The sequence below is a fragment of the Gouania willdenowi genome, chromosome 7 (assembly GCF_900634775.1).
Source record: "Gouania willdenowi chromosome 7, fGouWil2.1, whole genome shotgun sequence".
Lineage (NCBI taxonomy): Eukaryota > Metazoa > Chordata > Actinopteri > Blenniiformes > Gobiesocidae > Gouania > Gouania willdenowi.
This window is the reverse complement of record NC_041050.1, coordinates 14,456,852-14,480,473: the sequence shown is the minus strand read 5'-3', so window position 1 is coordinate 14,480,473 and position 23,622 is coordinate 14,456,852. Positions and strand designations below refer to the sequence as shown.

Here is a 23,622-nt window from a genome sequence, read left to right as displayed (position 1 = left end):
TAAAATATTAAAACTGCTACTGATAAATTCACAATTATTCTACATATTTGAAAACAATATTTTTATGTCAGCTGAATGTACAGCAAGTGCTTAAAAGTATTTCTGCCAAGAAATAACATGGCTGGTCACCTACACACTGCAGAGTGTTCCCTCTTTGCTGTGCTTTTACAAATGAATTCTTTTTGGTTCGTGAAACCAAATTTCACAACCAACATGTTAGCGGACATGTTTAGCTCCCGCCTCTCTCTTCTGCTTGTGTGTGTGTGTGTCACACATGTCACTCAGTCACATTAAGGATTAAAGAATGAAAAAAGGATTGTTTTATCCCGTTCTTCTCCTTGTTATTATCACATTATAAAAAAGCTTAGGTCTCGAAGGGTCTTGAGGGAAAATCCCGAGTCCGAGACAAGACCGAGTGAAAATGCTTCCGAGACCGAGACCTTTAAAATTTGGTCAAGACCGGTCTCGACTACTACAACACTAATTCTAGATGCCTGAGATACTTTATATGTACTTTAAACTGCTTGTTTTCACCGACTAAAATCTGCACCCACTTAAGATCAAACTATGGTAGTCTGAATTTCGCTCCTGAACTAAATGAGTTTGACACCCCTGCTTTAAAGTGATCCAGCTAACTGTGAATATCTGGCAAACAGGAGATTTGGTGCATGATAGATTTTTGCGCTCTCTGAGTGCTCTTGTTACTCGTGTTATAAAGGTAAACATGGGGTGGCACATTTTTAGTAGACTTACACATTAACTGTAGGGTAAAACTCATGATTGGCCTGGAATCTTTATTTAAATCCCATCAAGAACTCATGTAAGCGTCAAAGTATTTCTCATGATTTCCAGAATCCAATGATGTTTCCGTTAGGCCAGTGGTTCTCAAACTTCAGACCTTCAACCTGAAGCTATGTACATTAAAAAAATAAAAAAAATAGAATAATGTAATGTATTTTTCAACCTTGGGGTCATAGCCCTGTGTGAGGTTGCCTGGAGTATAAATGAGGTCTCTTGAAATGTCTAGTAATTTATAATAATAAAAATAGTACAGATTAAAATGTTTTTGTTTTTTTAAATGTTTTAATTATTCTTTTTCACACACAAAACAATCTTAAATAACTGTATTTTATACTTTCACGTTCTTAAACATAAATCTAGTTCAAATAAAATGCATTGTCACTTTGTGCACTCATCACAACAATCATTACCAAATGCTAATTCTAGAAAGAAAATAGTCTCTGGAGAATTTGTGATATTAAAAAAATGGGATTATGACCCAAAAAAGGTTGGAAACCACTGATGTAATGTCACATACAGTACAAGGTCGCCCTACAGTAATATTTGTCTCTGCATTTTACACATCCTGTTGAGGAATTATGTATAATTAAAAAAAGAATTAAGCAATGTACAGTAGCTCCTGTCATATTTTCATATTTGTATTTTTTTTTTTTTTTTTTGGTGCGATTGTTTCTCTGTAACAATTGGGTAGTCTTACATTGGCTAATGTGTCATTTGTGGCAGTGCATGGAGGCTCCTGACTGCTAGTTGATTTTTATTCTAGTTTTTATTTTTTATTCATGTACCCCCTATGCCAATTTGCGTACCCCACTTTGGGAACCACTGCGTTAGGTTAATTTAACTCATAGTGGTTTTGAGTGTTTTTCAGTGAGAACAATCAGTTGAGCTTGGTTGGATCAGGGACGGGTTGGTGTGAAAGCACTTTACTTGTGATGGAGATGTTGAAATAATCCCCAGCATTGTGACCATAGTACAGTATGGATGGAGCAGATATCAATACGATACAATCCTATGCTCATAAGTATCCATGTTCAGTTTGTGTGGGTTATATCAGCTGACACAGCATATGTGTAACATGCACAGCCCTCTCAGACAGCATGCTTAGTTAAGAGTTTATGTTATTAGATAGTGAGAAAGAGCTTTTTGCTTCTTCTCATCCATGTTCATGTCTCTATCTTTTAGTCTGGATTCTCCTCTCTGCCCTCTCTTCATGGATGCCTTTTCCAGCCAGTATATCTGGCTTAGGTGGAACTGGTTGTTCCAGCTTTATGGCTCACAGTTAAACCATCTTGTAATATATAAACAGATGTTATCTTATCTTATTATTCCATTTTTTTATAGGTGTCCCGATCTAACAGTCACATCGGTCTGATATCAGGGTTATACCGGCCTGCATCTAAAATCGTCAATAGTCAATATAATATGTATTGGATTTATTTATTTATTTATTTATTTTCTTTGTTTGATTCAATTGTAGAATATTCTTGTGTTCAAATTCATGTAATCAATTCGTTATTAATAAATGGGTCACTTTTGATGGTGACTCAGGATGTGCAGAATATACATAATCGATAATAGATTAAAAACTACTTAGAAGCTTGATACATATACAAGCTAGGGTGAATGCAAGAAATAACGTCACATTCAATAGAATAGAATAGAACAGAATAGAATAGAATAGAATAGAATAGAATAGAATAGAATAGAATAGAATAGAACAGAATACAATAGAACAGAATAGAATAGAATAGAATAGAATAGAATAGAACAGAATACAATAGAACAGAATAGAATAGAATACAATAGAATAAGGACGTACGTGCGAGTTATGACGTCAGACTTGCAAGTACTGTATCAGAAGTGACCACAAGATGCCATCAGTGAGCGACAATTGTGAACTAAGTTTGTTTCTTGTTATATTGTAAACTTTATGACGACTTCAGTGATATTCCTGAATCAAATGATATAATACTAGTATTGTTTTAAATAATAGCTATAATAATGCTTAATAATAACAGTGGTAATCCTGTGTGAATGAGCTGATAGTGTGAAGTGCTTGGACATACTTTGCCATAAACAGTACTATTCAACCAGTCCATTTTAACATTTAATAATTAGTCAGAATTGCCACATTTTGCCTACAATGTTGGGCCCATGGTGGTGTAGTGGTTAGCATGTCTGCCGCACAGCAAGAAGGTGCTGGGTTCAAGGGCTGGACACTTGGATCCTTCCTGTGTAGAGTTTGCATGTTCTCCCTAAGCTCGCGTGGGTTTTCTCCACATACTCCAATTTCCTCCCACAATCCAAAAACATGACATGTTGGGTTGGTTGGAGTTTCTAAATTGCCCGTTAGGAGTGAACGTAAAGTATGAGTGGTTGTCTGTGTGATGGACTGGCGCCCTGTCCAGTGCTGCTGCAAGTCGCACATTTGCAGAACAACCGGAATGAACTCAAATCGGATTTTAAGTGTCGTAACTGTTTACAAGAAAGAGGAATGATTTAATTCGGAATTGAAAACTGAATAAACCAGCCACCTAATCAGGAATTAAGTTTAATTTGGAATGAAATTAGCATGAGGAATTAAGTGTTTACAAGGTCAGGTTAAAGAGGAATTAAAGCTCCCATGTAAACGTGGCCATGTGGTTTCTCACTGGATGCATAACAGTTCCGTGCCACCAGGGGCGCTACTATCCGTAAATTACATAAGCATTATGTTCTTGTTTTGTTTTTTGTTTGAATTTCTTGCACTTTAAATATATATTATTGTTCTCCCGTATTTTTTTGTAAGAATGTAATGCAGCAGTTTTTGCTCACTTCCTTGGTTCAAAAGAAACCGAGCTAGTCGTAGCCGTACAGAAAGAACATTATATCTCCTGCGCCAAGCAGTGTCAAAACAAACATGGCGCCCACCACGGAACTCTGTGTTAAAAGACATGGATATATCGTTAAACCAGAACAAGAAGAGGCTTTAAAATTGTTAGTCTGTACTGTATGTATACATGACATTTTCCTCAGCCCGCTCCATTTAGGGAAAAAAAAAAAAATCTATGCTTGTCGCACTGTTCTCGTCGCATTCTCTCTTTTGATGGATTGGTTGCTCTGCATGTGTTTGTCCCGCCCCGCTCAGCCTCCCGGAACTCAAACATCTTGTGAGTTCTTCCAGACTAATCGCCTGTATTAAACTTTGAATAATACAAGGAGATGAGGATGGATTCCAGGCAACAACAGTAGATGATCTTTTTAAAGAAGACACAGGAAGAACTATAAAGAATATATTTTAAAGTTCTGCTGCTGGTGTAAAAAAAAAAAAAATTCTCTGAATCGTTTTGGTCCAGAATTCATCAATGTTATGTTAATCAGGTGTGAACCCAGCAGGTCTCTCAGATCTATGGATACAGGTCAGATAGTGGAGCCCAGAGTACACAGCAAACATGGTGACGCTGATTTCAGTTGTTATGCTGCAAAGAAGTGGGGGGAAGAAAAAAGTGTTGAAGTCAGCATCCAATGTAAACATTTTTAAATCCAAGTTAAAGGCACTCGTTTTCTCTGCTGCTTATGACTGGGAGGGAGATTTTTATTCATCTTATCTTTGATTTTATGTTTTTATTGATGATTTCAGTCTCTGTTTAATTGATTTTATTGAATTTTAAACACGTTTTAATCATGTAAAGCTCATTTAAGTGCCTTAAGTATGAACTGCGCCATACGAATAAATGTGCCTTGGTTGTTATGTTATGTTATGTTATGTTATGTTATGTTATGTTATGTTATGTTATGTTATGTTATGTTATGTTATGTTATGTTATGTTATGTTGTGTTGTGTTGTGTTATGTTGTTATGCTATGTTATGCTATGTCATGTTATGTTATGTTATGTTATGTTATGTTATGTTATGTTATGTTATGTTATGTTATGTTGTGTTGTGTTATGTTGTTATGCTATGTTATGCTATGTCATGTTATGTTATGTTATGTTATGTTATGTTATGTTATGTTATGTTATGTTATGTTATGTTATGTTATGTTATGTTATGTTGTGTTGTGTTATGTTGTTATGCTATGTTATGCTATGTCATGTTATGTTATGTTATGTTATGTTATGTTATGTTATGTTATGTTATGTTATGTTAAGTTATGTTATGTTATGTTATGCTATGCTATGCTATGCTATGCTATGCTATGTTATGTTATGTTAAGTTATGTTATGTTATGTTATGTTATGTTATGTTATGTTATGTTAAGTTATGTTGTTATGTTATGTTATGTTATGTTATGTTATGTTATGTTATGTTATGCTATGTTATGTTATGTTATGTTATGTTATGTTATGTTATGTTATGTTATGCTATGCTATGTTATGTTATGTTATGTTATGTTATGTTATGTTATGTTATGTTATGTTATGTTATGCTATGCTATGTTATGTTATGTTATGTTATGTTATGTTATGTTATGTTATGTTATGTTATGTTATGTTATGTTATGTTATGCTATGCTATGCTATGTTATGTTATGTTATGTTATGTTATGTTATGTTATGTTATGTTATGTTATGCAAACCAGTGCTGTGTCGTCGTGTATGTCAGGTCAAGGGCGTGGAGCTGCCATGAAACCATCCTTGTGACATTTTTTTTTTTTTTTTTTTTCACTGAGCGCTGCTGCTGCTGCTGCTGCTGATGATGATGATGATGATGCTGATGATGATGATGATGATGCTGATGCCCCGCACTGTGCTCCGCTCCGCCAATCAGAAGCGGCGGCGGCGCGAGGGGGCGGGACCGCCTCTCAGTGAGTTAACGGAGCGCGAGGCCGGTCGGTCACATTGTCCGTCCGTCCGTCGTGCAGCACAGTCCTCTTCTCGTCTATGGGCTTCTGACTGGGCTGCTGAAATCTAGACAAAACCTCTCTTTCAACCAAAAGGCGCAGAATTATTTTTCATTTAACTGTTATCCATGAGATTCTTTAGGCTTACCTTCAAGTGCTTCGTCGACTGCTTTTGAATCCGCTCAGTGCACGGCTTCACTCACCGCGGCGCTTTGTGAAATCATTTCCATCACTTGGCTGAGCTGAGGGTCTCCAACGCGCCATAATTAAAAGGAACAAAAACTGCTGTGGCTTTGCTCGTGCTTTTAGGTGAAGAAGAAGAAGAAGAAGAAGAAAGAAAGAAAGAAAGAAAGAAGAAGAAAAAAAGAAGAAGAAAAAAAAACAACAGCGATAAACTTAGAATTTAGAAAAAGACAACTGGAGCACTTTGACTATACCCTTGTTGTCTGCCTCTCTGAGCCTTCACGGCCAAGCGTTTCTAAAACTTAAACCGCCTCTGGCTTAACAAGACCAGCCTGCTTTTTGTGTAGATACCTTCTGTAAAAAAAAAAAAAAAAAAAATGTCACCCGAGTTAGAGGGAAACAGCCAAGGTGAGTTTAACATTTCACATCATCATCATCATCATCATCATCATCATCATCATTTAATAGCTATATTTTATTTGCTTTACACATTTAAATATTCAACCTAAATGTTGTTGCTTTCCACCACTGCATCTAAACCCCAGTTGGAACCAAACCCAGGACAGAGTTTGGTCCCTTTTAAAATGCATGTATTTTTAATTTTATTTATTTTATTTTATTTTTTACATAATTTAACCACAAGTCACAATTCAATATCAACAATGTTATTCAACATTCAACATAGTCAGTGCTTCATATTCACTAAGAGCTGGTGTGGTCCTGGACCTTCTGACTCATTCTGCAGCTAAGGACAAAGAGGAGAAGGGTCAGATGAAGTGTTCCCCTGAATAGTTGAATCTTAAGACGTCTCCTACAAGTAGAAAGAGACTCTGCGGATTGAACAGAGTTGGGTAATTCATTCCACCATTTGGTAACAACAGAGGACAGGAGTCTAGCTAGAGATTTAGATTGTTTAGAGCCCTGGTGGATGGGAGCACCAGATGATTCCAGAGACATGAGTCAATCCAGAAGTCACTTATTCCACCTAGCAAATCGGTGCCAAATATGTCCAGTTGCTCTGTCACAAGGTTGCCAGCCAGCAAAATTAGATTCACCATGCTTCTTTCTTTCTCTCTCATTCCCACACAGACCTGGGTTTCCCTTCAGCCATTCATCCTCCTGAATCCCAGGAAAAATGATCCGCCTCGGATGCTAATGAATTATTTAGATTTAATTTCTACAATAGTAAACCTGCGCACATTTGTCCTGCTTGCACTATCATGCCTCCTAGATGCTTTCCATCCTTTACCTTCCCCACTCTTTTCTCCTCCCCCTCCTAAACTGCTCTGATCTGGATTCATCTGCCTCGCTTTGTATCCAGCAACCAAACGGCTCAAGCCAAATTCACAGAACGGCAGTAAAGAAGTGTTTGACACATTGCATTTGCTTACAATTATATAATGCGTTGAGGGAGTCAGGGTATGCATTGCTCAGCAGCTCAGCTGAAATAGAAAAAATAAAAGCTTTGTGCGGAACATTGAGATGTTCCTCGAGGCAGATTTCTGGTATGTTGTGCCGCAGCACACTAATCACTCTGTCTGTGAGACAGAGGATGAACATCGGGGGATGGTTCACTGATCATGAGCCTATGTCAACAAATTAGGACAAGAATAAGAATGGGAATGTATATACGTTTCATTGTATTTCACTGATGTTTATTTTCATTAGTGGTCACTGATGTATTGATAGTTAAATGCAGTGAGCACAGAATGTGCGTAATGATTTTCTCTCCATTCAGCAAAAGAGCAGACCAACAGTTTTCTGTTTCTGATGCCAACTTGTGCATAAGCATGGGTAATATTTTTCTTTAGGAAGAGTTTGTCATTTTCTTGTGTAAAAACAGAAACACTGTCAATATACAGAAACTCTTATTGTTCTAGCACATTTTTTGTTGTATTTCTTCTGATCTGAATCTTCTTTACTTATCCAGATCAAATCATAATCCCCTCGCTAGAGGCAGGGACTCTTTTCGAGGAGGAGGGCAGCGGGTCTGCTCGCCCCTTGGTGCCCGCTCCCGGAGAAGGTCCAGGGTGTGGGGATGTTGGAGATGCTTGCCCGCCGCAGAACCAGGACGGGTCTGTAGCTGTAACAATAAATGGGGCTGTGGCCCTACCAGGGGTGGAGAGAGAGACCTGGACCAGGCAGATGGACTTCATCATGTCCTGCGTGGGCTTTGCAGTTGGCTTGGGCAACGTGTGGCGTTTCCCTTACCTTTGCTACAAGAATGGAGGAGGTGAGTGTCATGATTGCTGTTAACAGTGATAGCAAGCATTGTTGTTTTATTTATGATGAACACACAGGGATGAAAAGCAGAATCAACTTTATTGGCCATGTAATGTATGTTATACACACGAGGAATTTGACTTGGTGAACTGTGCTCTCTCTAACAGTGTAAACATTAAATAAAAACAATCAACTAGAAAAAAATAATAATAATAATAATAATAAGATAGTGCAGTAGTGCATTGATGAGTAGTGCAGGTGAACATTTAAATTAAATAGTATGTACATGAACATTCTCAGTGACAGATTGATCCAGGGTTGTTGCATGTTTAGTTCCAGGGTTATTTCATAGAAACAGGTCTGACAACCTGTTTGAAGTGCAAACTCAATCAGACACAGTTGAAATATTAACTAATACCTAAAGCTGATGGATTCTGATTTTTTATCAGATACATTCATAGTATAGGCCTCATAGATCAATAAATCAAAGATTTTAACCCTATTTGCTCAAAAAGAAAGAAAAAAGGTTGAATTTGCTTTTCGAAAGTTTGTTTACATCTCCACCCTAAATACTCCATTTGTTGACATTTTCACGCATTGCATTGTGGGATGTGGAGTCCTGTAAACGAATGCATAGAAGTGTTTTTACTTCATTCTTACTGTGTTTTTTTGGCCAGACATGAAGGATAGTGATTCATTTGATAGTTTGTTCCCAGTATTCCAGTGATATCAGAATGAGGGAAGATTAAAACTTCTTTGCACACGTCTGTGCCATTACATTTCACAAAATATTTTGTAAAAATTTCAACAAACTGAGTTTTTATGTTTGTGAATTATTGGGGGGGGTAGCAGCTTTCATTGTACAAGCACATGTGGTGGATACTATTAAACACATCATTGCTCTTTATCTTATTCTCTGTGTACTCCATCACTATTGCTTAAAAAAACCGAGTCATAAAACTGCTCCTTTATCAAATGGTCACGTAGGTCAACAGATGCAGTAGTGGTTGTGTTTGTCCAGCCAAAAGTGAAAGAGATCACTGCCTTTAAGGTCATCCGTTGCGAAGTTTTGGCGTTGTTACATTTTTAGGAGTTTGCAAATTTTGTTAAGAAATTGGTCAAAGAGTGTTCATAGAGTTCACAGGGTGTTTTCAAGGATTTTGAAACGACAACAAAAGCTTTTGTTTTGAATTGCACAAGTTGCTGTATGATCTGATCAGTGAAACAAAATGGTGAGACAAACAACGGTGCAAGGACGCAAGAATAAGCCAGAGCAGGGTGTGCGTGACATTTAACACGTAGCTGGCTCCGCCACCCAATGTCACCACCAAGTTTATTATACCTTCTCCTGCCAAATGAGCCTATTGCTCCAAACGGTCATTAAAGCTTATCAAATCTGGTTCTCTCTGCACTGTCCGTGCCAATTGATCCTATAATATTCCGGCCGAACAGCAGCTTTTGACCTTAGCTACTTCTTATCTCAGCCCTTCCCTTTTCTGTTATTTTATGAGGTGTTCAATGGAAATAGACCTGAATATGTGACGTTGTTTGCATACGTGTGTGTTTCATGAGCCTAGCCCTCCCTCCTTTGCTTACCATGTGTGTGTGGGTGTGTATGAGTGTGTGTCTTGTGACCGGTGGCGCTGATACCCACTTTCTGGTATCATGTAACAATGGCCTGACTCACACAGTCCACCCCCTGTGCTCCTGTCCAGCACTCATGTGGCATACAAAGGTGCTCTCTTTCTCTCCCACCCTCTTCTTTTTGATAAAGAGGCAGATGGATATGTCACACAATAACTGACCTGTGACAAAGTCTGTCCCTTCCTCACTTTAGAATTAGCACAGTTTTATTTTATAGTTATGCCCTTGACTCGCCCACCTCACAGTACACGATGTAACGCAGTAAATGTATCAGATAAGATCTGGGGCATTCTGAAAGACCTGAAACGAGTGCACACAGCAGTGGTGAATGTTCTGTAAAGACGATGGATCAACTGATCCTGTAGGATTCTACATAAGCTTAATAAACATGTAGTACCCTGATGATATTGAAAATACATCAAGGTTTGTCTGCACATGCTTCCCAGTTCGCTTCTCATTCACTTAGTTCCATCCACTGTTGTTCACGTCGTCTCTCTCACTCTCGCCCAACCCTCTCCGTCAGACTCCCGCTCACGAATGTTCCCTTATATGGCTAAAGCCCTCTGCTCTCAGAGAATGGCATAAAGAATGATGAACTAAATGAGGTTCAAACTGTCAAACAGCAGCACAGGCGCAGAGCCAACAGCTCATTGCCTCGGTGTGTCCTTTTTTAAGTATCTCCAGTACCGCAGCATCGTCCCAGTTTTACTGCGTGTTTCTCCTGTAGTCGATCCATCTTTCCCTCCATTAAATTCAGCCTCTCTGCTCTGCGTCATAGCTGGTCATGTGACTCCCTCCAATATGCGCACCGTGGTGGCATTACTCACTGGTAATATGATTAAACTCAAATGTAGCAGTTGGTTTATTGGAATTGAACACGTTGCCTTTATTTTTCCTTATGTAGTCTCAGTCTAAAGAATATCATGTCTTAACCAGTGTTCTTTCCCGTTTATGTTAATCAGAAATAAACCACTGCTTGATGCCTTATTGTGACAGCTATTTATAGTTGATTTATGCTTTAGTCTGTGGCATATTTCCTGTCTACGTTTGATTTTCTTTGTCATACCTCCTGAAGCTGATTTCCTCCTCAAGGGCAAAACTGCACTTGCCGAAAACACCAGGACTCGTGGACTGAGAGACCTTGTGTTTTTCTCCCACAAAGACTTTCATTGTTTTTGTTATCTGTGACTTTGTCTGTCTCAGGTCTTGCTTTATGAACTTGTGTCCTTTGCGTACCTTCCATCTATCTCACTGTTACTGTTTGCTTCAGGGCCTAATTTACTTAGTTCATAATAGCATGGCTTTCCTTTCATAATAATTATAATTGTAAAAATAATGATCAAAAGATGAAGAAAAAAACATTCTTTCATTGTGAAACTTTTAAATAAAGTAATAAACATCAGAAATAGTCAACAAATGTCTGTTATTACATTATATACATTAACCAGATTGAAGTATTTTAGTCCATTTAACAGAATTAGAATATTTTATGAATGCACAGACTTTGTACTTTTCTCAAGATTTGCTTTTATAATTGAAGATGAAAGAGTAACACATTGTAATTTTATAGATACAATTATTAATTGTAATAAAAATGCAAGGCACAATACGGACACTTTGATCTCACTGCAAGTAATTCTTTAATTCTTGGGTTATAATTCCAGGTGTTTTCCTGATCCCGTACTTGCTCTTTGTGTTCATCGGGGGCATCCCGGTCTTCTTCTTGGAGATTGCACTCGGACAGTTCATGAAGAAGGGAGGGGTTTCAGCCTGGAACATTGCACCTCTCTTCAAAGGTAATATACGTTTCAGTGTTTGTTCTTGAACATTTGAGGCAAGGGGTGTCAGACTCATTGTTTCAGGGGCCAAATACAGGTTGATCTCTAGTGGGCCACAGATTATAGCTGGGAAAATGAGTAATTTCAACAATATTGTGCCCTTGGCACTTCCACGTATATAAATTATATTTAAAGTATAAAAACCACTGACAATATCCAAGCAATAAGTGACGGATATCAGTCCGTGCAGAATCCGGACTTAAATGTCCTTGACTTTTGTGACCAATTTTAATTTAATTTGGGGAAATTCTGTGGCATAATTTGAGGAAAATGTAAGAATTTGGAAAAACAAGTTCTTTCAACAATTTGAGATTAAAAGTAGCTGGGTTTCCATTACAGATTTTCGCCAAAAAAAAAGTGATAGTTCTAAATGTCGACAAATTGAACGCGTTTCCATTGAACGTTGCTTTGGGCAGGCGCCTCATAACTCCCGTGAAATCTTATCCTGCAAGAGTTTGCTGCAGAAAGACGAACGCTCACAACCTCCTTATAAAACTACGCATTCCTTTGTTGTTTCACGTCTAATGGGGCAGTAATAATTTTAAAGTATAATGCTTCAAAATGTCCCAGTCTCCTCTTCTATTTACACATACCGCATCATGTTTTCTCAGCGAGAAGTGGTCCTGTGACCAGGTACGTCACGTTCTCTGACGTATATTTGCAGAAAAATTGTTTCCATAGGGCTTTTGCGACACATTTCAATATTGATTTCAATATTTCAATATCTGAAATAACTCCTCATGAAAGCGTCAAAACGTTTTAGCGATATTTGAGTGTTTTTTTTCAAAATTCAGGTGTTTCCATCACGTTTTTATTGCGCTATTTAGTGTTTCCAAGGCTAATGGAAACCCAGCTATCATGTGATAAAAGCATGGAAAAAGTGACTGTGATACCTGGCAAATATTGTGGATTTTCACTGAGATTGTGTATTTGGAGGGACTGAGATATCTACATCTGAGTTAGTTGGTCATTTACACAATGATTCATGCTTTCACTTTTTCCTGTGGGCCGAATTTAATGCTCTAAACCAGGGATTCTCAACTGGTGGGTCGCGGGCCTGTACTGGGTGGGTCGCGGAAAGGTGGCCAAAAAAAAAAAGAAATACTTAATGTCTGTCATGTTGGACTTGTCTTTTATTTTGAAAGGAACTTTTCTTTTCAGAATCAGAATCAGAATTCCTTTCTTAATCCCTGGGGGGGAAATTGCTTTTGTTTCAGCCACAGAACACATCACAAATAAAAGAATAAAAACATTAACAAAGACAAAAGAAAGAATAAACAATAAATAAGTGTATAATTAAGTGAAAGACTGTTAAAAATAGGGATCAGAAACACACACATTACAGTAGTAGAAAAAAAGTAGGATAGATAATAATAATAATAATAATAATAATAATAATAATAATAATAATAATAATTATATAATATACAAATATATACCAGGCATTTTGACAGGTATGCTGTGAAAAGCATGTTGCACTGCAAAATATATAGATTTATGTTTTAAAAAAGATTAGATATGCGCGTTTTCAACAGCTATCTTTAAAAAAAAAAAAATTAAAATTTGGTTAGTGGAATTCTAAAAAAAAAAAGTGGGTCGCGATTTGATTACCGTGGCAAAATGTGGGTCCCTGGGTGAGACGAATTGAGAACCCCTGCTCTAAACATCCAGATTTGGCTCCTGGGTCTTGGGTATGACACATATGATCTAAGAAATATTTTTTAAATCTTCTCATCTTTTTTTCTTCTACTTTGTCAGGTCTGGGCTTGGCCTCAATGGTCATAGTCTTCTTCTGCAACACCTACTACATTATGATCCTTGTGTGGGGCCTCTACTTTCTCATCCATTCATTCACCAACCCGCTGCCCTGGTCCACCTGTGGACACTACTGGAACACGCCAAACTGTACGCAGGACTGGCGCGCCTACCACAACCAAAGTTCAGTCCAGCTGCTTTCCTCTACGCCGTCAAACATGTCCTCAGTCCCGCTTTTCATCAATGGCAGCTCCATGGAGGCTGAGGGCATGCGCTCCCCAGTCATCGAGTTTTGGGAGTATGTGAAATTACATTTTAGGGGTTTCATTTCTGTCCTGCCTGATACCTTGCCCTGTATAAGCCAGGGCATTAATATTATATAGTTATGTTTAGAGCCTAATTTGGTTTTTCAGCCTACGCTGTCATTGATACAAGTTATCTTTTGTTTTGTTATTTTAAATTTCTACTTTTGTTATTTGTCATTGGAGTTCTAGTTTGTTTTTTCCTTTTCCCCATTTCAGACGTAAAGTACTTCGTCTGTCTGGAGGGCTGGATGAGCCTGGCCTGATCAGCTATGAGATTGTGCTGTGCCTCATTGCCACCTGGGTCCTGGTTTACTTCTGCATGTGGAAGGGAGTTAAATCTACTGGCAAGGTATTTGATTATTGTACAATTTAACATAGTTAATATTGCATGCTGCCATCTGCATTACGTAAAACAGATTATTATGTCTCACCACATTCGTAGTCTGAGGTCTGCCTGAGTTCAATGGGTGCAGATTAATATTTGTATGGCTTTACTGCAAAGGTTTAAACAATTGCAGCGTCTTGCCCTTTAAATCAGCTTTAGTATAGTTAGAGGATCAGTTGATACATGTGTATTCTTAGAAAGTTAGAGGGTTGTTTTCAGTTTGGGTATAAACCTTCGCTGACCCTGCTAATTTAGGTGAATTTGAATTGAAGATATAGATAAGCTTGTTATTCCTTATGTCAGTGGCCTCAGTCTATACAACAACTGTCTATTCTTGTCTAGCGTAGGCAGAAATGTGTTTGCATTCTTGTTTCTTCAAAGTAGCCAAAGCTCACAGAACAGAAGAAGAAATAATGAAAGTGATTGAGCAGGCACTAAGCCGATTAGTAACTTTCCAGCATGCAGAAGTCTGAAAGCTGGAAAAGGGCTTTGCTGGCCATGTTCACCCTGGATAAAGGCAAATATGTGCTTTCTCACCACCTTTGCTCTGAGAACACTGCTTTAGCTGGAACTTGATGCTTCTAGGTAGCAGGGGTTTGTTTTCTTAGCTTCACTTGACAAAGGCTACGTTCTGAAAAAGGTCTGCCAAAAAACCCCTGCTATTGCAGGTGGTTTACAAATTGTCTGGCTTTCCATTTACAGGCCACGCTTTCCACAACAGGAAGGACCTAATGGCCTCTTCTTATGACTTGAGTTTTTGCAAAGCAGGTAAATGCTTAATCAAAGTGATAAAAACACACTCAGGTGCTGTTACAGTTAGTCTTTAATTTCATTATGTAACTGCATCATTCTGTGCTTTGTGTAATGTGAGGGGTTTAAGTGTTTACTGTGGTTGTTTCTACTTTTATTTAATGTACAGCACTCTACACAACTTTACTGCCCGACCAATAGAAACTCACAAATTTAGTCCAACAGAATCTTGAAATGATGTTCACAGCATCTTCTCTCCCTCTCTTTGTAGGTTGTGTACTTCACAGCTCTGTTCCCGTACCTGGTTTTGGTGGTTCTTCTGGCCCACGGAGTCACTCTACCTGGAGCTCTGGATGGCATTGTTTACTACCTGAAACCAGATTGGTCCAAACTGGGAGAAGCTCAGGTTTTACTTTTACACAAGTTCCCCTCTCCTGTTGGAGTGCATTGACACATGCAGTGGAAACAATAATCCATAAATATCAAAGGAATATGATTTGAATGTTTGTGGATCATTACACACATGTTTATTTTTACAATAGGTGTGGATTGACGCCGGCACTCAGATTTTCTTCTCTTACGCCATCGGCCTGGGCGCTCTGACTGCTCTGGGCAGCTACAACCGCTTCCATAACAACTGTTACCAGTGAGTTTACACACAACACAACTTCAGACACCACTGTTACTGGAAGGAGGCCAATGTCTACTCAAAATCACAAAATGGTTACTGCTGTGTTGAATATATCTCAATGCAGAAGAAGTTGACTTCCTGTCATTAATGTAATCTCAGCCTGTTGTTGCAAACAATCCAAAGCATCGTTTTTTGTTTTTTTTTTCCCATCGCTACACACGACACTGTACATACATCAAAGACTTGTTATCAAAGCCATGCAGTCTGTCCAAGGAGAGGTCTAACTTTATTATATGCGACCAAAATAGAAGCAACAAGAAAATCTCGGTGAAGTGATTGACGAACAAAACCCTACATGTCCGAGTCAAATTTCGTAACCATTGGTCAATTAGAATCAGAATCAGAATCAGAATGAAAGGTTATTCACCAAATACAGTTTAAAAACAGTACAAAGAACAGAAAAGAAAAAGAACAAAAAACAAACCAGAAACAATAATAATAAGAATGACACATATAAAGGATAAAGAAAAATATAAAATAAAGTATAAATATATACATATATACAAATGTTACAGGTAATATTGTCCAAGATGTGAAATTTTGAAATTTCCTCAATGATTAAAACAAAGAGAGTGATTTTTTCAAATTCAGGATATTGATCTGGATCATCCCTAAAATCTAATCACTTGTTCCTCATGCCATTTTGGATGATTCCTGTACATTTCATCAAAATCCATCCATTAGTTTTTGAGTCAGACTGTTCTCAGATAAATAAATGCCGGCTGATTTAATTATTATTGCTTATCAAGCCAATACTAACACACAGTGATATAAATATTATATCTGTAACATTAGAGAAGAAACTGATGCTGAATTGAATTCTCTGTGTATACAGTAACAGCTGACCCCGCTGTTGTTCTTTTGCTGGTATTTAGTTTGCATGTGAAATGTTTAATCTGAACAGACAGTTATGTAAACCTGAATTATGTAATACGCTCTCAGTAGCTCGAGCCCCCGCTGGGTCAGTGATGATGTTTTGAGAAATCTCAGCTTCTTCTTTTCTTTTTTTAAATGCCTGTAATTTTGATGGAGGGATATAAATATCATGCTATTGCATAGTTAATGTAATGGTAAGTGCTTTTTGTTTTCTCTCACAGAGACAATGTCTGAGTTTGATTTTAAGGAACCATCCTGGGAACAGTTTTGTGTAGTTTGCATGTTCTCCACATGCTGGCCTGGGTTTTCTCCAGGTTCTCTGGCTTCCTCCCACAATCCAGTTGCTAATGCAAAGCGTAAAGAAGTGTGTGTCGTCCCTGGGACAGACTGGGGTCTAGTCCAGGCCGTACCCTGGCTAATGCCCATTGTGAGCCGTAGATTGGCACCGCATGATCCCCATGATCCTGGGTGCAGGAATAAGCTGGGATGGATGAGGAGATTTGCTCTCCCTTGACCTTTGACTTGATATATGAGATCAGAGTGAGTGTGTCCAATATTTTAAGGACTTCAACACTGGAGCAGGTCACAGAAGCTATAGCAAGGGTTGTTTTAGGGTCTAATGTATATTATTTAGCATTAGGATTCATGGATTCAAGAATATTTTATTGTCATTAATGTTCATTTACATGGACAGAGTCCCATGTTAGGCCCTTGAGGAAATATATAAAGAACACACTTTTGTACTAACAAGTATCACAGCAGCAGCAACAGCAGATTGTGGCCTTGCTTTGTGACTTATTTATCTGCATGCTTGTTTTTAGAGCAAATGCATCTGACGGAACCATCATTTGCACGTCTACGGTATGAAATTAATTTACAAACTCATCCAAAGATAAGATAAGATAAAATTTTAAATAAAATAAAATAAAACAACCCAAGCACCAGATCCTTCTTGGGAAAAAAAAAACCTCCCATTAAAGTTGAGTCACTTGTGTTTGTAGTGTACTCAATGTATGATAGTACATGCAAATTGTGGATGTGATTTTTTGAAATTATATTTATATAAATTGACAAACTGCTACTGCGGCACACTTTGGGTACAAAGCCTTTGTTTGGATGTTTTATTATCACAATTTATTACAGAGCTATTTTGGGAAAACAAAGAAGATTAACATTTTAAGTGCAGTGTTGGCACTTGTGCAACCATTTGACAATGTAAAAAGAAACCTAAAGACGATTAGACATACACTTTATTAATGTGTTTTTTTTTTTTTTTTAAATAAACCATACTTTCATATGAACTCATCCCTGTTTGCAATTTACAATTGGTGGTTCTTTTTCTTTTTAAACACTCAAATGTTTTCAGTGACAATATTTTCTAAAAGCTCAAACAGTTCATAACTTACATTCAGATTAGTAGTAGGGGTAGGTAAATTGCCTCCTGCAAAAAAAATATAACTTTACTTAAGTTTCTCCTTCTAACTCCAGTTCCTTTAAAAACACAGACTTTGGGTCACCTGAAATATTTTAGCTTTTTTTTTTTTTTTTTTTTTTTTTTGTTTTGCTGTTTTCTTGCTGCTAGACTCCTCACTTGTTTTGATTTTCCACATTTGGACACATTCCTCTGTCTTTTGCTCGAGATTAGCAGAGGCCGATGACAGTTGAATGCAGCTGGGTGGCCAAGTAAAGAAGTGACGTTTGTTTATACATTCTTCATATCAGTCAGGATTCTTGCTTTCTGTTGCCAACGAGACTTAACTTGTTGACACAAACTGAAAGATACTGCTTAATATTCAGTCGGCAAAGGGAATTCTGGGAGTTAAAAGATGGATAAAAAATGCAAAGGGGTTTTGTATTTAATTTTTATTTCTTTCCTGTAGGTCTCAGACTTTACTTTCTATTTTTTCGCTTGTCTGCTACAAAGACTAAAGCAGCTTTCAGACAAATGGCTATTGATCCCTGATTTCCTGTCATGGGCTATTTTCTCTGTGCCAACATTTGTCCTGAGTATATCCTTAAGAGTCTGTTGTTGTAGAATTTACATTAATGTAATGTTCCTCTTTACATTCCTTCACAGGGATGCATTTGTGCTGGCTCTAATTAACAGTGGGACCAGTTTCTTTGCGGGATTTGTGGTGTTCTCTGTGCTGGGTTTTATGGCTGCGGAGCAAGGAGTGGACATCAGTAAGGTAGCAGAGAGTGGTAAGAATTACTGATTCACTTGATATTTTAGCCAGTATGAAAAGTTGGACAACTAGATCACTAACTATGTTTCCTAATGTGCAGGACCAGGTCTGGCCTTTATCGCCTATCCCAAGGCAGTGACTCTGATGCCTTTTGCGCCGCTGTGGGCAGCACTTTTCTTCTTTATGTTGCTCCTACTCGGCCTTGATAGCCAGGTAATATTATTAGAATCTTTTATCTTTCTTTCTCTCTTCATAACAGCAGTGTTGCAGATTGTTTTAATTGTAAGACTAGCACTCGCTATCTAATTTTGCATTTGCATTTCTTAGCCTGTCTGCATGTTCTGCATCTGTTTGAGCCCAGTGCCTACATCCATTGTTTTACTGCCCACAGATTTGTCAATGAGCGACTGTCTTATTCACACAGAGAGCGTCTGTCTGCCATTAACTCTTGATTTCCATTTATAACCTCATTTCTCCTTAATTTTGTCCAGCTATTCCTTCCTTCTCCTGTTGCCACTCTCCATTTGAATGTCCTTTTCTTTTGTGAGGTTGTTTAAAATGTTCGCACAGCTGTTATACTCCCATCTCATTCCAGAGAGTAAAATATTGCTCTGCATTTAGAAACAAAAACCTTCTTACAGAGGAAAGGTTCAGATCGATTTGTTTACTCAGAAAATTGTCATTTCCTGCGAGGCACATTCTTGGCGTAGTGCTGTTCATTTGAAAGAGGTCAGTGAGCTAACGGCCTTTGGCTGAACCACTGTTGTCACAGAAAGAAGAAGTTGGTATCAGCATTCAGCCCTTATCCCTTATCTGTTACCCTCGTGTCCTTGTAGGTTATTTGACCCTCATTCATGTTTCCCTGTGTTTTTCTCTCTCTTCGCAGTTTGTAGGCGTAGAAGGTTTGATAACAGGAATCATGGACATGCTACCACCTAAATCTGTCCTGGGCTCCCTGCGGCGAGAGGTGGTAGCTGCCATCTGCTGCGTCATCTGTTTCCTCATTGATTTGTCCATGGTCACTGAGGTACAGTGAGGACTTTGAAAACTCAAGGATTTTAAGTGCTAACTGTTTGGTTTAACGTTAAAGAAAAGAAGATGAGAATGATAATAGTTTTTTTTTTTGTTTTTTACGTATGTCTCCACTGCTGTAAGTCACAGTGATTAATTGATTGATTGATACAAAGAGCTGTAATAGAAGCTTATACGCATAGTACAAGATAAGAATCAGGTCACGCATGAAGTATTATGCAGATCCGAGAACTGACGGCCATCTTTGTTTCTGTCAGGGGGGGATGTATGTCTTCCAGCTGTTTGACTATTACTCAGCCAGCGGCATCACTCTGCTGTGGCAGGCGTTCTGGGAGTGTGTGGTGATTGCATGGGTCTATGGTGAGACACAACCTCACTATCAAGGTACTAATCGCACAAATGGGTGCATCCTATTGATATCCTTGTGTCTTCGTTATCAGGCGCTGACCGCTTCATGGACGACGTGGCTCGTATGATCGGCTATCAGCCCCTCCCCTACATGAAGTGGTGCTGGTCCTACGTCACACCTTTCGTCTGTGTGGTAAGTGCAAGTGTGGATTTCCATTTAGGCAGCTGTAGTTACAAGCCCCTTACAAGTCTCTCAAATATTTGTGTGCCTATAGGCTGTGTTCGTGTTCCACGTAGTGAACTACAAGCCCCTGACCTACAATACAGTGTACACATACCCCATGTGGGGAGAAATGATTGGCTGGATGCTGGCCCTGTCCTCCATGCTCTGTATTCCTCTCACTGTGCTCTACAAACTGCTGCGCTGCAAAGGCTCTTTGCGAGAGGTCAGTATTCTTCTTCTTCTTCTTCTTCTTCTAAATGTGTGTGTGTTTCACTCAGCCCGGTGCATTTTTGTAAATAGCAAAGAACGGGTCTCAGTGGATTTTCCCCTCTGCCTAAACATCAGGGCTGCATGTTAGCGCGTAGAGGTGGAACGATAGACAAAGCTCACAATGCAATAATAAATATTAATTCTTGTATCTGACTTTAACTCTGAGCATACTTACCTATTTCGATGGGTATAACCGATAACATATCAGATTAAATGTTAAAACGGCTAGTTATTTTAACTAGTGCAAAGTCTCTGTTTTGATATCTATAATTAATTTCAATTGATGATATCTGAAATGTAAGGACAATTGGAGATATCAACAATTAAAACAATATGACTAGTGAAAATTTAATTTTTGATATCTGCGATTAAGATTGTTACTAGTGGGAAAAGAATGGTAGATATCAACAATTACAATTGCAACAAGTCAGAATTACATTATGGCTATGCGGACTTGGAATATAATAATAACATGTCAAAATTGAATTGTAGATATCTGCAATTCAATTTCAATGGAAGTCAATGGGACATTATGACTAGTTGTCATGAAGTTTCAGATATTTACGGCGACGATTTCCACTAGTGAGAATTTAATTGTTGATATCAATAATTAGAATTGCCACTAGTCAGAATTACATTGTGGATATGCAGATTTAGAACTGCAACATGTCAAAAATGGATTATAGATATCTACAATTAAGTACAGCTACTTTATTAAATGTTAAAATGGCTTGCCATATCCTGTCATCATCATGAGATTCTTCAGATAAATATTCCTATCTGTGCACCATGAGCTTTACATAACAAGGTTTTTTAAACATCAAATAGAACAGGCCCAGATTTAACATATGCACGTATTCTCTTTCAACAATATTAGCATGTCTACATTTTCTAGCGGCAATTAAAGCTCCAGTATTATGCTATTTTTCACCCATCTCCATTTATTCTAGGAACCCCAACAACGTAGTATTTGAGTTTTATTTTCGGAGTTTTAACCCTCTGAAAAGTCACTTTCGTGACGCTTCTATAAACAGGCTGAGTGGGTGTGTCTGTAGACGCAGACTTCATGCCTCGCTCTTGTAGAGAGTGCTAAGTGATCACCATAGCGATTTTCTTTCGCTCTCCACACACTCTTGTTCTTGTTTTCAGCCAAAATAAAGTAAAACACATGGCTATTTAAGAGGCTATTGTGATTGTGAGTCCGACAAACACTACTTCAGGGTGTGTGTGCGGCAGCAACAGCAGCAGCGGAGTAAACTGTCATCTGAGTCAGCTGTTTCAAACACTCACCGGAGTGTTGAGCTGCTAAGTCCCTTTCTTGTCATCCTCACCACTTCTAACCACAGGAATAGTCCATTTAAGGTGATACCTCTCCGCAAATTGGGTCACAAACGCGTCAGATCATGTCAAAGGCAAAACGAGGTGATATAACGATATGTTATCTGTGGATAAAGGGACTAGTGGTTGTAATCGGAGGGTCGCTGCTTTGAATTTTCCTGGTCCATCACTGTGGGATGTTGATCAGTCCCTTATATTAACCCTATCTGCTCCCCGGGTGCTACACCATGGCTGCCCACTGCTTCTCAGGGATAGGTTAAATGGAGAGAACAAATTTAGTGTATCTAGCTTTACATATATGACAATAAAGTATAACGTATATTCTATATTAAACCACAGTGTTTTACCTCTGAGGTCGCTTGAGAGGGAGGAGCTCACGTTCTCACATTCTTATAGGGTAGGAGGAGGAGTTTCCACCTTATGACATATTATTGGGGGAATAATCCAACTCGCCCGTTTGGAGATGACTTTTCACAAAATGTGGATTAACAAGGGAGGGAGAAAACAGAACGTTTTTCAACTTTACCCCTCTGAATGAGGCTAAAGGGACGTATACCACTGTAGCAAAACCATTATGAAGTGAATTATTATTAATACTGCCCCTTTAAGACTATTGGACACTGACTATTTTATCCTGCAGTTAAAAAGACACGCTTGCTTTTGACAGATGTAGCAGAGATGGAAAGACTTCAGCTCACTCTCTTTCTCCCCCCCCCTCTCTCTCTCTCTAGCGGTGGCAGCACCTAACGACCCCAGTGTGGGGCAGACATCACCTGGAGTACCTGGCCCCTGAGAGTGAGGCCAAGCTGCTGCCCCCTGCAGAAACCAAGAGTACTTTGTGCTTTGAGAGCGTCATCTGATGAGCTGCCCGTCACACAACACGAGTAAACATCATCTTTGGCATCAGAACACGCATACTGTACACATACAGTAAATACACTGTTCTCACATGAGCAAAATACAATGTGAGATTAGTCAAGTCCCCTCCCTCACACAATAATAATCCACAAGATTCAATTGTGCAACAAAAATAAAAGCCCTGGATAAATGGACCAAAGATTGGATTGAAGAAAAAGTGCAACACACCTGCACCCTACACCGTTGGCGTTCACTCTGCTCAGTTTACTGACTCTACCTCGCTGGCTCGCCCGTCTCCTCCTCCTGTCCCCTGCCTCTGTGCTGTCCTGTCTTGTCTTGTTCTGTGGGTGTCATGTGTCCTGTATAGTTGCAATGTCGACCTTTCCTGTATCTTTCTTAGCTGTAGCGCTCTCATCCGTCCCATCACGAATGAAGAAGCTCTGAAAAAAAAAAAAGATCTGATTAAACGCTCTCAAAAGAAAGACTTCATCACTGTTGATAAACTGTCATTGTTTTTGTGTGCAGCTATGCCATTGTGTGCGTGTGTGTGAGAGAGAGAGAGAGTGCGTGTTGTTGCCTCTGTGTCTTTGGACATTGTTTTATGCCAGCTCCTCTCTGCATTACATGTAAAAGAAACTTCCATTTGTTTAGAAATTAACAAGATTAACATCATCACTTCCAAATATGTATTATAAACTAAAGTATTTAGTGTGTTGTAGGGTCTGTGAATCAGTGTTAATATTTGAGAACTATGATCATTATTTCTGCAGTAAGAAATAGAGGAAACATGGACCGAACCTTGTAACAAGCAGGAGACCGAGTCAATGGGGAGGGGAAGGAGACTTAATATCATGTCGGGAGAAGCAATAAAAGAGCTGAAGGTGGAAAAGCGTGTGTTTCTATGAGCCTTTATTTACAAAGTCAGAATCACAAAAATAAATACAGGCTATCTACAGAAATACATTTATTAGAAGCCTTCGTTACGGCAGTGTGAAAGTGTCATCAGAACACCAGTGGTCCATTAAACAGACCATTGATTAGAGGATGAAGAAAGATAAACAGGTGCATTTAACCTCTTCGGTCTGGCGTTCAG

General features: G+C 38.6%; 2 protein-coding genes across 2 annotated transcripts in view; both read left to right on the top strand.

Annotated features, from left to right (window-relative positions):
* Positions 1-23,622, top strand: part of LOC114467603 (DNA topoisomerase 1) — a 703,770-nt gene that overhangs the window by 393,823 nt on the left and 286,325 nt on the right. The gene's annotated exons all lie outside the window — the stretch shown is intronic.
* Positions 5,617-23,419, top strand: LOC114467608 (sodium- and chloride-dependent creatine transporter 1). Its single transcript, XM_028454034.1, has 14 exons — positions 5,617-6,215; positions 7,738-8,040; positions 11,339-11,470; positions 13,271-13,565; positions 13,789-13,921; positions 14,979-15,113; positions 15,250-15,353; positions 18,352-18,476; positions 18,561-18,673; positions 19,347-19,487; positions 19,750-19,852; positions 19,933-20,033; positions 20,116-20,286; positions 22,403-23,419. The coding sequence occupies exons 1-14, from the start codon at positions 6,185-6,187 to the stop codon at positions 22,529-22,531; spliced, it is 2,016 nt and encodes a 671-aa protein (XP_028309835.1). The 5' UTR covers positions 5,617-6,184; the 3' UTR covers positions 22,532-23,419.